This window comes from Miniopterus natalensis, chromosome 4, assembly GCF_054644295.1.
Source record: "Miniopterus natalensis isolate mMinNat1 chromosome 4, mMinNat1.hap1, whole genome shotgun sequence".
Lineage (NCBI taxonomy): Eukaryota > Metazoa > Chordata > Mammalia > Chiroptera > Miniopteridae > Miniopterus > Miniopterus natalensis.
In genome coordinates, this window is record NC_142084.1 from 19,120,010 (window position 1) to 19,137,458 (window position 17,449).

General features: G+C 49.6%; 1 protein-coding gene across 1 annotated transcript in view; it reads left to right on the forward strand.

The window, feature by feature from the left end:
- The window catches only part of SPOCK1 (SPARC (osteonectin), cwcv and kazal like domains proteoglycan 1), a 461,737-nt gene that overhangs the window by 431,139 nt on the left and 13,149 nt on the right, over nt 1-17,449 (forward strand). Inside the window, exon 7 of the mRNA XM_087816357.1 lies at nt 14,770-14,883. Coding sequence (XP_087672483.1) covers nt 14,770-14,883 — 114 coding nt within the window. The remainder of the gene's footprint in view (nt 1-14,769; nt 14,884-17,449) is intronic.

A 17,449-nucleotide genomic window follows, 5' to 3' on the forward strand; every position in this document is an offset into this window, starting at 1 on the left:
GAAAACATACGCTGGGAAATTGCATGGAGTGCAAGGAGGCATGTGGAATTGAGTTGGAAATGATGAGGTTACACCATGAATTCAATCTCAAGGCACATTATGGCTGTAATTCTTTGATGTCCTTAGAGACACCTTAACACCACTTAAAATTAGACCTGTTCAAATTGTGCTTAGCGCACCCCATGTTGCACACGGTGAACTGTTATTTTCCATTCGTATCCGAGTTCAGCCATTCTTACAAACCAATAATTCTGTGTTCCTTTCAGAATGACTCTATTGCACTAAAGTTCCCTGGGAAGGCACCTTTGTTTTCTTCAATGCTCTGAAGTGTGAAGTCTACATAATTTGCTAAATGTGTCGTGTTTACATATGCATAAGCCAGTTACCTCCAAATCACCACCTCCTGCTGCACTACTGGCTGAACGCTTAAAGAAAATGAAGCTTAATTTTCTGTAAGCAGCATTTCCAAATAAGCTCACAGAGACAGAGATAAACTAAATTACTTATTGGTAACTATCCAGACAGCAACAAGGAGCCAGTGCTGAGACGAGTCAGGTGTGCAGAATCGTTCCAGCATCACAAGATGCACAGAAACATGAAAAGGGGATCTTAGGTGATGGCTGGCTAAGGTCTGATGGCAGCAGGGAGGTTAGAGCCCATGTGTGGGCCCTGGGCCCATTTCAGCCTAGGGGATCCTGGACTCAGAGCTGCCAGGCCTTCTGGTAATTGCTTTCCCTGGGAGGGGGCTCAGCATGATGCTGGTGTGGAAGACTGAGGCCATCCTTCCCATAGTCACATCGGCCTGGGTGGAGTGAGGAACAGGGACTTGAATCGTTTGGTCCTGGGTTTAAATGCCACATTTGGCAGTTACGTGGTATTTAAGTTGGAGGCCAGAGTGGGTAAGGTCCCTGACATGCCTAGGTATTCTCAAAATGCAGTGCAGATAATGGCATAAGCCTCCCAGGCTCCCTGGGGCCTCGCTAAGATGCCGTGGGTCCCTATATAATTGGCTTCACAGAGTTGGGCACCCCTTCCCCACCAAGGCCAGCCTCCATTTGGCTGGAACTGATTTGTCTCCGTGCTGGTGGTAACTCACCCCTCGTCCTCAAAGACACACCGGCCACTTTCTTACTTGACCTGTTGGTCATGTTCATCTTGGTACTTCTATTGTTTTTTCACTTAGCTCAAACTCTCCACAGTATTTTCTTTGTGTTTCTGCAGACACACATCAGTGCCTCCTTTGAGCTAGACACTGCGGGGACTGGGGGTAGGTGCAGGTGTGACCACCGCAGGATCCTGTTGCAGTGGCCCTCGGTCCAGAGGAGCAGCAGGCTGTGTGTGGCTGAGCACAGAAAAGCGGGGCTGCAAATAGAGGGTCCCAGGACACCCCCCGGAGGGGCAGTCTAATCCGCTTGGGTAGGTGGTGAGAGGATCCCACAGTTGAGCACGTCTGAACCCAGCCTTGGTTCTCTGGAAAAGAGCATCTGGGAGAGCAAACGGCTCAGGTCTTCAGCATTAAAATTCCACCCACTCTGTGGAGGGAAACGGTCTCCTTTTACAAATAAGGAGAGAGGAGTTTGAGCAGCAGGCTGGGGCTGTGTCTCAATCATCTCTGCACCCCCCAGAGGGTCTGACTCAGGGAGTGCTGGAATTGGATTTGGACCTGCCCAAGGTCACAGGGCAGAATGGAGACAGCACACAGACTGTGTTGATTAAAAAAATCCCACGTTTAAGGATTACTTTTCCCCTTTGGGTTAGAAAGCAAAATGTTAGCCTGTGGCATTAACTGATGGATTGGTGCAAACTGTCTTGAGTCACACGGCTAACGGGTCTCTTGAGGTCTTATCACGGGAGCCTCTCCAGCCTCCGCTCTCGCCCTGCTCGGCATTTGTTCCTTCATGTGTTCACTTGCTGATTCATTCAACAAACGTCAGCTGGCCTCCTGTGTTGTTTTGGGCCTTGAGTCCAGTGCTGAGGGGACAGCTGAGTGAGTGAGACACAGGATCCCTACACCCAGGGAGCGCATGGTTTAGTGGGGAGACAGGCAAAGTCACTCAAATTTTCAAAGAGTTACGTTCACTTTACAACCAGAAAGCACTAAAAGGAATACAGACGGCCTTCCTCCCACTCTTGTCCACCCTCTGCTCAGCTCCCGCCTCTCGAGGAACAGGAGCCATTGTTGTCAGTTTTCTGTGCGTCCTTGAACAGGTTCTTGATGCACTTGGAAGTAAATACAAATGGAGACTCTTGCCCCCCACTCCCCTGTCAACACAGAGAGTAGTGTGTGATGCCTGCTGCTCTGTGCTTTGCCTTTTTTACTTATTGTATCTTGGAGATCCTCGCCTATCGTACAAATAGCTGTGGAGTTTTCTATTGTACTATCGCTGATTTAACCACGGACATCTGAATTATCAACAGCCGTTTGCTATTTGAAAGACATAATAGATAGACTTAAATATGTTATTTCAAGTGTGTATGTGTGTGTATTTGTAGGTTATAATCACAAAGTATAATTTTGGAGTCAAAATATTGAATAGCCTTCCCGAATCACTTTGTCATTGTTAGATCTCTTGTGGTATAGACGAAGTTAGGTTTTCCTCTCTGGTGTCTGAAAGTAAAGTCTTATTCTTGTAAGGGGTGAATTTTAACCCGTTTAGATTTATTGATGTAAAAAATTATGTTTGGTCCTATCAGCTCTATTATTTTTCTTATTGTATTTTATGTTTTTCCCCAGTGTGTTCTATTTTTGTGTGTAGGGGCAGGCCTGTGTGTGCATGTGCGTGTGTGTGTTCACGTTCAGGGATGTTATCACTTTAAACATTGCTAACATTAATCTTTGCTCTTTTCCTTTCCCCTTTTTCTATTTCCCCTCCCTTCTCTCATTTCATAATGGCTTATATAACTACCATCTTAGGGTTTGCCTTTGCTCTACAAAATATATTAATTCTTCTGTTACTTGACTTGTCACCTTTTGATGCTTTTATCTCGCCCTTGGACAGTTGGCAAACTTCCCCTAATTGCATCTTCTTCCCTTCCCTCCCTTTTTTTTTTTGGGGGGGGGGGGAGTTGTATCATGTCTTCCATGTCAGAGCATGTGGTATTTGCACTCTTATCTGTCACCTTAATCATAGCCTTTGTTCCTTCAGAAATGAATGTGTTTCCCCGTCGGCTACTGCAAGTCCCAGCGGCTCCCCTGAGGGCCCGTGGGAAGCGTCCCCGCTCCCCGTGTGTTCAGGCTCGTTCCCCGCATCGCTTATTCTAAGAAGGAAACTCGGGCGGGTCCAGAGGCCTGGGCTCCACTTTCCTTCTTGACTGTCTTATAGACGTTGCTCTGCTGGGTGCTGGCTCTGAGTATCGCTGCATTGAAATCCAAGGGCACCCTGACTTCTTCTCTCTAGTAAGTTACGTGGACAGCTTCTCTGTCCATATTGATTTGCTTTTAAATTCCAGTAACTTCGTCGGGGTAGATCTTTGTGCGGGCCGTTCCTGGCTGACGCTGTGCCTCTCGGGGTGTCCACTCACCTCCTCTGTGTCAGGAATGGTTCAAGGAATTGCTTTAAGTACACGTCCTGTGCAGTTTCCTTTGCTCCTTCTGAGGCCTCAATTATGCACATGGAGCGTCCCCCCGCCACTTCTCCGCGGCTGTCGCTCCCTCTCTAGCCCTTCACCATCCCTCCTTTATTTCCTAGTCACGCTGTCCACCCTTCTCGTTTGTGGCGCCCTCTGTCTTACTGAGTTTTCCACAGGGTCTGTTCTTGCTTGTACTTTTTCTAATTTGGCTTCCTTTTAATGATGACTTTGGCTTTGTTTTGGTTTGTTGTTTTTTTTTTTACTTCTTTCCTGGGATCTGAATGCTCACAAGCCATCTCTTCTAATGTCCTTCATCCCCTCTCTGTGTTCTTACATATTCCTGTTGTCTTTCTGCGAACGTGGTGGTTTCATTTTCATTCATGCTGTTATACTTGGCCCACATTTCCCCCTTTTCTGCTGAGTGTTCCATGGTAAAAACAAACAAACCCAAAACCACTATTATTGGAGGAAGTTAGACTTTACTGGCCTATCTATTCAAAAGCGAGTCCCATGGATGAAAGGGGAGGAACCGTCCACCTTTGTAGACTTCACAGGCCAAAAGCACCTGCTCTGGGCTTTCTGCTAAAATGTCCTCCGTGTTGTCCAACTTTTGTGTTTCCATGAAACAGATCAGGCCTAGGAGGGCAGATCTTTAGAGCAGATCTTAGTGTGGGCCATGCTAGGTTGATTTTCCCTGGCTAACGCTGTGCCCTCTTCAATATGTCGATTCAACTCTCAAATGTGGCAGTGTTTCTAGAAATAAAAATAATAGCTACTATTTCATCAGGCCCAAGACGGCTTCTGGTGTCAGCCTTGCTCAGCCCTGTCTCCAGTTCTCTTGCTACAGTGAGTGCTTTGGAGGGAGCCTCTTGCCATAGGAAACACAGTTCTGTAGGCATTTTTTGAGACCTCTGCCCAGGCCGTGTCGCTCTTCTGCTTTCTTGCTGGTTTTCCTTCCTGTGCAGCGTCTGCTGGGTCTGCGCCCTTTCCTTCCCTCCAGAGCCCTTCGTTCTTGCTGACAGGACATGTTGCTCTATCGCTTCAGGAGGAGTCCTACGCCGATCAGAAACATTTTATTTATTTTTTATGTATTTGAACAACACATCAGAAGCCACCTACCTGGACATTTATTCCATCTGGGTGGCTTCTGACGTATTGTTCAAACACATGTCTCTTCTAAAGGTCTCACTGAAGATGGAATTTATCGTTTTTTCTGTTTACATCGTTGATTATATATGATATGTAGATGGGGAAGATGGAAATTGCTGGTTATGCCATGCTGCCTTGTTAGATACTAGATCTCTGAACAGGCAATTCTGATGAAATTTAGCAGTGTTTCTAGAAATAGAAAGAACAGCAGCTACCATTTCATCTTCGCGCCAGTCACAAGGTTCTCTCCGAGTCCAGAGAACACCCCTTAAAGCTTGATGCCATCTTCTTTTCATGCCAAGTTCCTGTACCCATTCATGTCCTACGGCTTCCAGGGTAGACACAGATTCAGAGTGAGTTGCGTGACCTGAAATGTGAGGAGAGTGAGTGCAACACTGCACCTGGCAGGATTTGGAATAGCTTAGATACCCTTTACGCTTTCAGAAGGCAGTTCTTCCTTAGATCCTGCTTTACTTATCTCCTTCCATCAGTTTGCCCTGCCTCCTCCTGGGAGCCTTCCCTGACTCTCATCAGCCACGTGAGCTCAAACTTTAACAAAAGCATGAAAGTGAAGATGCCGGGCTAGGTCTGCTCCAGGCGTCTCCAGGACCATTCTGTTCTGGCCTTAGTTTCAGCTGGAGTTTTCAATTCTAGCTACAACCTTTGCCTTCTTATGCTAGACTCCAGCCCCCCTGGAGGTCCTGCTGGACCTTTGTCACAAGAAACGTGCAGTGCAGTTATCCTTCCAAGCAGTCCCTATAGCAGTGTCACCATCCACTCCAGACCAGAAGCGGGAGGGCTGGTGGGAGGAACTGAGAGAAGCTCAGGGTTCTCTGTATTTGGCCTAAACCTAGTCCTGGTTCCCACCTAATCTGTGAATGAAAGTGGCCGATGTCCTCCCCTCCCCCCAGCTGAAGAGGCAGCATCAGGCTCCGCGTGCGCTACGCCATGAGGGTCAGACCTCAGCTCCCAAGCCTGGCATTCAGGGTCCCCCACCAACCCTTTGTGGCCTGAGGCCCCATTAAGTAAACTATATAAGTTCATTTCGTGTTTAAGGGTAAAGACATACATGCATGTACTAGTGCTTTAGGTATTGAAAAGCATAGAAACTAAATTACGTTTAATAATGCTCAGACTTGGATGCTGAGTTTGAGTAGATTAAACTGGACACAAACTGCCAAGTAGGAATGGAGGTTCATCTTGTATGTGCCCTGAAAATATGTTTTTTGTCATTAAAACGTCTTGCAGATATAGGCTTTTGTGTCAGTCCTGGACAGTCAGTGCTTCATGGTCAGATGGTCCTTGGAGCATCTATATACATGAAAGATATTCCAGTATATTAAACATTATATAAACAAATACACAAAAAATTTGTACACACACATTTATATGTCTTTTGTTTTTATGTATAGGTTTATGATTTAGAAGTGGAAATAATCATGCCCAAACTGGGGTTTAACTCAAGCAGAGCTGATCTTAAGTATAAATCAGCTTTAAAAACCAGTCAGCCACTTTATTCAAATTGACTTCCTCAGCATTTCAAGACCGGCCTAGAATGTTTTTTCCTTTTCTAAGACCTCCCTTCATGTGAGCCTCAGCTCCAGTCCTGCCTCCTCCTGGAAGCCTTCCTTGACTGCCATCAGTCACTTGAGCCCATGCATTAAGGAAAGGCAAACTGACTTGCAGACACTCAGTCTGCCTCTCTGCTGGAGGATGACCCCAGGCAGGGATCAGCTGCCACCAGCCCAGCCCCTCTTCCAGGACTCTGCCCACCCTGGTGCTCTCAGTAGTACTGTCGACGCTCCATCCCACACCTTGTCCTCAAGCACCTGCCAATGCTGATTGTAGGTGAGAACAGCAGTTGCTGTGCCTCCAGCTTAGTCTTTATAAGCTGAGGGCCTAATGAGTCTGGTTGGCCATGAACCACTTCAGTTAAACTGCAGCTTTCCCTGCTCATCTGTTCCAGGTTCCCCACCCAGGGAAAAGCTCTCCACTGCCTGGGAAACAATTAAAGCAGAGTGGGCACTTCTAACCAATATTTCACATATTCAATATTGTTTTCCCGGGAAGTGTTGGAAAAGCTGTGGGTTCTACCAGAAGCTTTAATAGCTTGTGTCATCCAGCTAACCTTCCGCTCTGGATTATTCAAGGGAAACACACCTGTTACTCACTAATGCACATTTACAGATGTTGTGCTGGTTCCAAATGCATTTCCTTTTTAAGACAAAGGGTTATCATTAGAATCAAGGGAAACATTACAGTCCCTCAAGTCAGGTTTCTAAGGAGAGTCTTAGTGGGTTTAATAGGGAAATTTATGCATTTTCGCTTATAGGTTGTACCATTAATTAGTTTAACTCGTCTTCCTTCAAGTTTAATGTCAGTATCTTAAGCTTCTTCAAAGATTGCTTTTTAAGAGGGACTTATTAGCAAGCTCCTGAATAAAGGGACCCTAATTCCTTTGCTCGTGCCTGTGTTTACTTAAAATGATGCATTCTCTAAGGTAAGAGAACATGCATATATATTGATGTTTTAGGCACCGAAAAGTGAAAACGGGAATTACATGTAGCAACACTTTAGTCTGAGCAGGCGCAGCCTGGCTCAAATCTCTGTTAGCTGCTCCTGATTAGAGACGGGGATTCACCTCGTATGTGCTTTGAAAATCCCTTCAGGAAGCCCCAATTGTGTTTCTGCCACTAAAACTGCTCATGGCTGGAGCTTACTGCCCATTAGCCTGTAGAGTAAGTGCTACCTGCCCCTGGAGGTCCTCGGAGGAGAAGATGCTGGTGGCTGAGTGTTGCTTTTTCAAAGCTTAATCTTCACAGTAAATCCTCACCACGACCCCGCGAGGTTGATACTGTCATTATCCCCATTTTACAGATGGAAAAAGAGGCTTAGAGAAGAGCAGTGACTTACGTGCAAAATGACTTGTACACTTGGGAGCAGGTGTTCAAACCCAGGGCCGCCCGGCCCGCAGGCCCGAGCTCCTGACTGCAGTGCCGGCCACCTGCCTGTGTCCAGGGAGGGAGCCTGGCTCCAACCCCACACTCGAGTGCATGGGGACTGGCAGGAGGCACAGGCGAGGCGCGTGGGGTTGTGTTGTGTGTGCAGATCAGTGAACTTCACACTAGAAGAAGGGTTTAATTGTCAGTTTGCCACTTATGTTTGTCGACCTTGGAGATGTCACTGAACCTTCTCTGAAAACAACAGGAGACTCGTATCTCACTGGCCAGCTTCAGGCGGTCCTTTCTCTGGAACATGCCTGAGCTTGATCCCGGTACTTTTCCATTTAGGGGGTCACCGTGCCGCCCTGTCTCCACATACACAAATAAGATGTGAGCCCACAGCTATGAGTGCTGAGCGCTTCCGTCCATTCTACACAGTCCCTCCCCATTTGAATGCTGTCGTCACCTTCTTTCTGCAGATGAGGAAACTGGAGGTGGGAGCAGTCACCTGTCCGGTCTCAGCTGGAGTGGCAGAGCTGGCACCTGAGCTCAGCTCTCTCTCCAGAGCCTAGCTGCTCTCTGCTGCCGCCCCAGGATTCTTCTAAAGCTGGATGACTCTGGTCACTGCTCCCAGAACTGTGCCAAGCAGAATCCACCCCACCTGTTTGAGTTCCAGTTCACGGCCAACGTTTCTAAGGGAATGGCAGCCTAGCTCACCTTCCCCCTGCGGAGCTCCCAGGGAGGGTGGCACCCCCTCCTCGGCGTTCCTGCACACGTCCCAGCTCTAGGGCACTTGCTGTGTGCTAAATACTCCTGGCATGAGGGTGCCTACTGGGAGGAGCCCACAGGTGCCCGGCTGCCAGCAGCATGTGACGGCCGAAGGGAGATGCTACACCCTGGGTGAGGTGGTTCAGGAAGGCATCCTTGTGTGGGCTCCAGTCCAGGCTCTGCCTAGCATCTAATCTCGGCCTGAAGAAAGCCCAGGTGGACCTTTTACAGGAGTTGCTAATGCAGACACCCCGAGTGCATTGATCCAGCACTGCTCCGATGAACTAATGATGCAGGACAGCAGCTAGGAGGGCGGGAGGAGAGGGCTAGCGCCAGGCCACACTTCCCGGACGCCTCCTGGCCTGCTGCAGAGAACTCCGGTCTGGCCCGACTCCTTAATTACTTTCGGAGGCATGACAGTTTAAATTAAATTGATTGTTGTCATGTTGGCCTTTGCCAAAGCCCTGAGCTAAGCATTAGTGAGGCCGGGGCAGGCGAGGGAGGGAGCGCCGTGACAGGTGGCACATTCGTCTCCTTCGGCTCTTTAGCTGAAGTATTCCGCGAGTTACAAGGATACTCCAGTAATTGGTTCCCTAGCAGAGGTTTACAGATCTTACAATGCCTGTGTGTCAGATTTGCCATTTCAAACATCCTCAACTGGGTGTTCAAATGTGGGTTCGCTTAGGATTTGTAAAACAGACACACACACCTGTTAGATGTAACACTGCAGCTTTGAATAATTTCTATACTCTGTCCCCACCTCCACATTTTGTATCATCTCCTCCGAGTGTTTCCTTGTCTTCCCCGTCTCTGTCTAACCTCTGAGAGGGCTTTGCAGAGTGTCATTCAGCCCCCAGAGTCATCAGAGACCAGTTGGAAGCCCAGGTACCGCCCTTGGGAGCACTCTTCAAAGAAACTGGGATTTCCTAGCCCTGCCTCTCCCCTTCTGAAATGACTGCCTCACTAGCTCTTTACTAGGCCTTGGACTTGTCTGAAGGGAGCCAGAGGAGCCAGGGGAGATGGGCGATGGGGGCCCCTGGGGTGGGCAGAGCAGGCTACGCTCGTTCCGTTAAGAAGCGATCCTCTCTCTCCATCAGTAGTTGATGCCCAGGCTGGCTGCTGTCCCCGTGAGCCAAAGCTAATGGATCAGAGCAGCCCACCCTCCCCCTCTCACACCCACCAGGGCTGCAGTGGCCCCTTAACAGCTTCTCTGCCCCGTAGTTTTGGCAACGGGGCATCCTCCTTCCTCCCATCAGCTGGGTGACTCAGGATGTCCTCGGGGCATATTTGACTTCTTTCTGCATCCAGCCTGACCTAAAGCCCCTTCAAGCTTCAGCCCCTGGGGGATGGGAAGGGAGGGGGCTCCCAGGTGGACACAGCGGTCACATTCTCCCCCCAGGACTCTCTCTGGCGCCTGCGTGTGCCTTATTTAACCTTGCTTATCACATTTTATTCACATTTTGCAGACAGACAGGAGGCGTCCCCTGGGAGGGCACCACGTTACGTGGCCTCCTCTGCCTGCTTTCCTGGGAAGGGAGCTGCTTTGGCACACTTTGGAGTTATGAGCCGTGGGCTCCACTTTCTCTAATGCGGTCCCCACGGTCACACGCGTGGTACGTGCTCGGGGAGCCACAGGAAGGAGGCAGGCTGCAGGGGTCCTCTGGGGGGAGTGCCGCTCTCACACCGAAGCTGATGGAGGCGGGGGCCTGACTGCCCCATCCCTTGATCTGTCCTAATGCCCAATTAACTGCCTCCCCGCGTCACTGGCTGAACTTCCTTTATATGTGAGGGCCTGATGATTTGATTTTTTTTCAACTCAGGATATGCACCTAGTATTTTAATTGCCTCATTGATACTGGCTCCCCACAAGCCAGTCTATGCAAGAAGATATTCTCTAGCAGCCAGGGAGGGCCCAGCAAGATAACGGCCTGATCCAGATCCCGTCTCTGCCACTAGATGGCTCATGGGCTCAGGAGTGTGTAATCAGTGTGCTCTTTCTTTCATGGTTTCTTTCAAACATATACTTTGAACAACCACCATGTACCCACCCTGATGGTAGGTGCTGAGAATATAGGTGTGGGGAAGTCGGACCAATTCCTCCTGTCACAGCGCTTTTCCACTTGGGAGAGGAGGGCAGACGTCTACTGCAGCCTGAGTCTCCTGGACTTCTGTCCCATCTTCAAGATAAGGAAAGGAGAGAGCTTATTCTTTACATCACAAGCATCTCCTCAGGTTTAAAAACAACGATAAAGTTCTAATATATTGTGTATGCAGAAGAGGGACATGCATTTATGTCTTACCTTATTCCACACAGGCAGGCTGGAGCTAAGCATTATGACGCCATTCTGCAGGTGGCCAAATTGAAGTTCCCAAAAGGCAACAAGAGGGTTATTATACTCAGGTCATGCGTATGCGTCCTGAGCATTCTTCATGCCGGGATCAACCACGTGAAATGCTGGGCCCCGTGGCTGAGCCAGACGCGGGTGTGTTTTGGGTTGTGTGGTCTAGAGGGGCAGACGGGTGGATATGGGGTGAGGAGTCAATTACTGGTGTGGCGCAGGCCATCCAAGCAGCAAGGCGTTGGAAGCATATAAAGAGGAAAACTCATCCTGGCTGGTAGCGCGGCTGGTTGGAGCACTGTCCCATACGCCAAAAGGTTGAGGGTTTGATTCCCAGGCCGGGTGCATATGGGAGGCAACCAATCAATGTTTCTCTCTCACATCCATGTCTCTCTCTCTCCCTCTTCCCTTCTTTCTAAAAATCAATTTTAAAAGCATATCCTTGGGTGAGGATTGAAAAAAACAAAACAGGAAACTCACCTAGTTAAGGGTTAGGGAAGTCCTCCAGGAGGAGCGCAGGACAGAGTGCGAGCCTGTAGGAGGCTGTGGTTTCAGTTTTCTCCCCACAAAGATCACTTTTCTCCAGGATGGCACTGAGTGTGGGATGTACCCTGGGGGTCCCTTTCTGAAAGCCCTGCTCCTCAGTCCATACCCCAGTGGGGGCTGTAATAGGCACCTTAAAAGGCAAGCATTTTCCTCCCACTGCCAGTGTGTCTGTTGTGGCTAGGACCCTGAGTCTGAACAACTTGCTCTCTGCAGGCCGTCTGTCCTCTTCATTGTCGTCTTTGGCTGTGTCTGGATCTAGGTGACTGTGCCTGATGTTCTCATCAGGACCTTTGGGTGGAGGTCACCAGGAGTGCACAGCCCCGTAACTGACTGCGCCCGTCTCCACTTGTCTCCAGTTTGGCTTTCTGGTCTCTCCCCACCTGAGCAGTGGCTTCCTGTGTGGACTTCTCCCTGGGTGACAGGCTCGCTCTTTCAGGAGGGCAGTGCCCGCTCCCCCCGCCATCCCCGGCCTGTGGGCAGCTGTGGGCAACTCAGCAGTCTCCTACGCTGTAGGGACCTGCATGCCAGTGGCCTCAGTTAAACATGATGGACTGATTCATCCTGCAGGGAGATGGGGAACTCGTTTCCTTTGCCAGTTGACTTGGCAATTTTCTCTGCCTGGAGAATGTTGAGAATAGATGGTGTGCATGGCAATCGAGAAGCAATGGATGCTATTAATTTTTCATTTTCAAATTGAGACTGGCTATAGAGTCCACATCCCGTTCCCTCAGGAAAAGGCCACATCCTCTCTGCTTGGAGCTGTGCAGCATCTGAAGAGACAGAAAAGGGGGCGCTCTACCCCCAGGAGGTTTTGAGTCTCGTCAGTACACTTATTAGTGTTGGCCTGCTCCTGAAGCAGGTTCTGGGACCCAGGCAAGGCCTTGAGTCCCAGCCCTCAAGAAGCCGCCTTTGCCTCCTATGTGTGCGTGTGGCTGGGTATGAAATGCTGGTTCCTGGCTGGAGCAGGCTTGTGGTCTCCCAGCCCATCTGTAAAGACTGAGGGAAGGAGTGGAGGCAGGACCCAGGATGTCAGGACATGGTGTGAGCCCCCGAAAGCTGGACATCCCCCAGGGATGGCCAACGATGTTCAGCACTATCCTGAGCAACATCCTGCCACGGTGCAAACCTCCATTTGTGCTCCCCACATGGAGTCTCGAGCAATGCGGGACTATGGAGCACTTGCAGCGGGGTGGGGGCAGCTGAGGAACTAAATTTTATTTGTATTTAACTTCCATTAATTTAAATGTAAATAGCCACATATGGCTAATGGCAGCTGTAGTGGGCAGCACAGGTGCATTTCCAGCTAAGTCCTGTGTGGCCAAAGCCAGTCCTGCTTAGGTGTGTTTGTCCTACTGGTTTTCTGAAGGCTGTGATGGTTACTCTAGGCTTACCTGTAAAGCTCGATTTAAAACCAAAAGTAATGATTGTAGTGTTAATGAAGCTCACAGCTGGCGGGTGCTGAGTAACCTCTACATCCAAGTGCTTTGCTAAGCGCTTGCATGCCTTTTCTAATGTTTGCCATATGCGATGTCCGGAGTTTACAGGTGAGGAGACTGAGTCTCTGAGAGGTTCACGACTTGTTGCGTCCCCAGTCAGTGCAGGCAGTGTGGGCCTGGAGCTGTCGCCCTGCTGCCTGTCGGTCGGCTTTCAGGGCCTATCCTGGCTGGTGTTTTCAGGTACAGTCAGGTACAGCCGTGTTGAAAGCAAGGCTGTGTCACATATATATATATGTATAATAATTTTTTGAAATTGAATTTATTGGGATGACATGGGTTTGCAAAACCATACAGGTTTCAATTGTACAACTCAGCAAACATCTGCTCACTGCACCGTGCAACCATCACCCCAAAGTCTCTTTCTGTCCCCAGGCCCCCCCTTTGCCCACCTCCACCTACCTCCCACCCCCCCTTTCCCTCTGGCAGTCACCACACTGCTGTCTGTGTCTGTGTCTTATGTATATATGTGGGGGTTTTGCTTAACCCCTTCACCTTCTTTCATCCAGTCTCCCACCCCCTCCCCTCTGACAGCTGTCAATCTGTCCCATGTACCCATAAGGCCATGTCTTGAGGTCACTAACCACCTGGGTCTAAACAATGGCCACACAGCCACTCCATGCTTTGTAGAGTTTGGATCTGGATCCTGGCTGGAGTGAAAGCAGCTGTTAGAAGACAGGGCTGAGCTTGCAGAGCCCCGGCCTGGGTCTCCTCACCTGCCCTCAAATGGAGGGTGGGGGAGACCTTTCCTGCCCGAGGTCTATGAAGTTTGGCTCTGTTCTCCACCGAGCCCCAGGGCTAAGGAAAGATGGGCTTCCCTGGAAGCAGACTCAGATTGTAAAAATGAGAGGATTCATCCTGCCCTTTGCGGGGCAACTGGGGGCTAATACCTCAATCTGGTGAGAGCCTGCACTCACCAAAGGCGAGGCTGGAGCTTGGCCAATCTGCTCACTGAGCACTGCCCCCATGCCTTGCAGCGGAGAGCCTGGGGTGTCAGCTGGGGTCTCTGCACGGGTCGAGTCCAGCTTCAGTCTGTGTCTGGTCCACACCAGGAGACACTCGGGACCGGGCTGTGTTGTAACTGTTTGCTGGGCTTCTTCACAGCCTGTCTCCTGTAGTTTAGAATCTGGGGAAAATGACAGTTGTAGGGTTCATTTCTTTGTCCCTTCTTACTTGTTGGGATTTTGGCCCCTTGGGTCTCTAATTTCCGTCCCTCCTGGTGCTAAAGGTCACTAAATCCGTTGCTGCATCTTGGTAGCCCCTCGCTGCCTGGCCCCCTTGTCAGGACTCTCAGTGCCCAGAATTAGGGTAAAATCAGGGAGCCAGGGACCATCAGCTTGCTTCTCGGTACTGTGGTCCCTCCTTTGGGATTTCCTCCCTCAAGTTTTATCTCAGCACCTCACGAGACCTTCAGATAGCCTGCACCCCCCCCCACCCAGATTGTGTTCTTGTTCTCAGAAGGCATAGTCCTTGACCCCCATTGCTCTGTCCTTCCTGAAAGATGAGCTGGAAAGGTACAGACTGGTTGCAGACAGAAAGGACTCTCCCATGGAGACGGCACCCATGTGTCTATGGGGGAAAGTGAAGTGGGTCTGTCAGAGGGCTGGCCAAACAACCCATCCCCCCAAACCCGAACCTTGGGCTGAAACAAAATCGAGCCTGCGATTCCCGGGACCTGGCGTCCCAGGAAGGCCCTCCCTCAGCGCATTAGCTATTCCTGAGTGTTAACCTCTGGGCATGAGTTGAGTGGCAAATGTGATCATCTCTGGCAGAGTGCAAGAGCGCATGTCACTGGGCTAGCGAGAGGCGCCGGTGACAGTCTTTGAGCGGTGAGCCCCTGCTGACTTGCTCTGCCAGCTCGAGGCAGCCCAGGGTGGGTCCCTAGTGACGCGGCCCGCCGGGGGCCCAGGGCCGGGCTGAGGCAGCCCAGGGACTCACGGCCTCCCCTCTGCTTCCCTGCAGCCTGCGCGGACAAGGAGCTGAGGAACCTCGCCTCCCGGCTGAAGGACTGGTTCGGGGCCCTTCACGAGGACGCCAGCAGGGTCATCAAGCCCACCAGCCCCGCCACCCCTGGCAGTAAGACCGCGCGGCTCCGGCCCATTGATTTCATTTAAAATGCAGCGTTGTCTCAGTTATCAAACATTGCTGAATTACCAGTAGCCTTTTGGGGTGAACAAAGATACTCGACATTAAATATACACTCTGACTTCAAATATGTCCCAATTTCAGAAATAGTAAAATAGAGAGGAGGGAAGATGCCTTACAGTCAAGACAGTACAACAGTTATACGTATTTTGGATCTGTGGTGGGGAATCTGAGTTTGCAGAGGGCCAACTTAAGTTACTTGCAGATTTTCGACTTTGCAGGTGGTCAGTGCCTCTAACCCCCTCATTGTCCAAGGGTGAACTGTATTTTTGTAAAGTGTGGTTGCAAAATTATCATGTTTAGTATATACATTTTGGGAAATACATAAAATATGTATAAAAATACAGAAAGTCTATAAATCCAACATTTTAAAAAAAATTTTTTATTGATTTCAGAGAGAGGAAGGGTGAGAGGGGGAGAGAGAGAGAGAGAAAAATCAATGATGAGACAGAGTCATTGATCGGCTGCCTCCTGCTGGGGATCGAGCCTGCAACCCGGGCATGTGCCCTGACCAGGAATCAAACGATGACCTCCTGGTTCACAGGTTGACCCTCAACCAACTGAGCCACATCGGCTGGGCTATAAACCCACCATTTTAACAACTGTTAAGCGTGTTGTGGTATACGCTTTTTCCTTGTCATATAGAAAACCATGTGTGTATCTCACACTGCAGACTGTTTTAGGACCTCCTGTTATCATCAGCAATGTGCTGCGGCTGCCTTCTGTGCTCTGAGTGGTATTCTGCTTTGTAATAGCCACAGAGAATCCCAATTCATGGATATAACATAATCGTTGCAGACCTTTATCTTGGGGCCTGAAGTTGGTCCTAATGTTCAGCTATTTTAAACATTGCAGCCAACATCTTTGATAATATGTCTTTGTGAACATTAGTTGGGTTGCATTTTGTTTCCATAGAAACTCGCAGGTAAGTGTCCCTCACGCCCATCACTGAATTGGCAGAGCCCACACTCAGAGCCTCTTCATAAGCTGAAAACTCAGAAGGGGTCCTCATATTTGTAGTTGGACGGAGTCTCTCAATGCCTTTGTCTTAGGGGTTAGGGGTTGGCTTCTCCACACCGTGGCCAGTTAGCACAGAGTGGATCAGTCAGCGACACAATTAGTCAAGGACGTGGGGCTTGGTAACTGTTGGGGTCCAGAGTTTAACCAGCATCAGGTCTTCAGCCAAAATAAGAACGAACCCCTTGGTCATTCTTTGCTGTCTGAGCCACAGATGCCGGCAGGGAACGTGGATATGGGGACAGTTCTTTCACTAGTTTAGATCTTCTACCGTAAGGAAAAGATAATGTTCGCTTTCTAGAATGTAAGTGTCCGAAGAGTGGCTATGTCTGGGAGGAAAGGGAACTAAGATGCTTTATTTTTATTCCTGCTGGGGCTTCCTTGGGAGCCTGTGGACAGTTAATTCCTAGATGGTCTGGAGAAACTTCTCCCTGGGGTCCTCCAGGAGCAGCTGGGCTCCAGGCTTTCTGAACAGCCTTTCAACAAAGAGCACACTGTTGGGCAGGGAGCTGCTCCTTGCAGCCTCCAGTCCCCAGGGACCCTCCTGCAGACAGCTGGGGAGCCTGGGGAGGACCTGCCCTTGGCCGGAAGCAGATTGAGCCCCAAGAGGCTTCCATTTGATGTCCTGAAGCAGCTGGAGTGAAGCTACAGAGTGAGGCTTGGAGGCCAGAGGCGGCAGAGACTTTGTCAGCCCAGGAGTTGTGAACAGGGAGCCATGGAGCCCTAGATGCCCCATACGCTCAGGCCGTTAGAAGGCTGCTCTGCTCTCCTCTCCTCCACCCCTAGATGTCAGGTGCAGGTGCTGCTTTTCTAGAAACTTCCAACTAGGTGTGAAGTGGGCTTGACCTTTAGACTACTGCCAACAGCGTGGCACTTCATTTTGGTGGTCAGTCAGCAGTAAGCTCCTCCTCCCCATGTACTGAAATGTTAATATCCTATGAAATCGATGCATAAAATATTCTATACAGAAAATGTGGAGCCCTTTAGTGTCAGAGTAAATTATCGTCCTGTGCTTAGTGGCCTCTGAGGACACCACCCCAGAGATTGTTCAGTAGTGACCTTGGTTAAGTAAGAGGCCACCTTGTGTCCCACAGTTTCTCTCTTGAAAAAGGGGTGTTCTGAGATATCGAAAGGAATAAATTTAAAAATGGACAGATTTTTGTTTTAAGGGGTAAACTCTGCAGTAGCTAGAAAATGTCTCTCAACAAATACTTTTATTGAGTGCTTACTATGTGCCAGTCCCAGCTCAGGCTACTGAAGGGAATGACAGTCTTTTGCCCTCTAGGAGCTTAGAATGTAATTAATGGGCATTTGCAATGAGGGGAAACCCAGGGTTCCACCAGAGCTCAGAGGGGGAGGCCCTATGCTTGTTTTACTGGCTTCTGAATAGTGAAGACCCTTTGGTCACTACAGTGCTTTAAAAAGGGTGGGCATGTTTTGCTCTAGCTTTTATCACACTAAGCAGGGGTTCCCGATGATG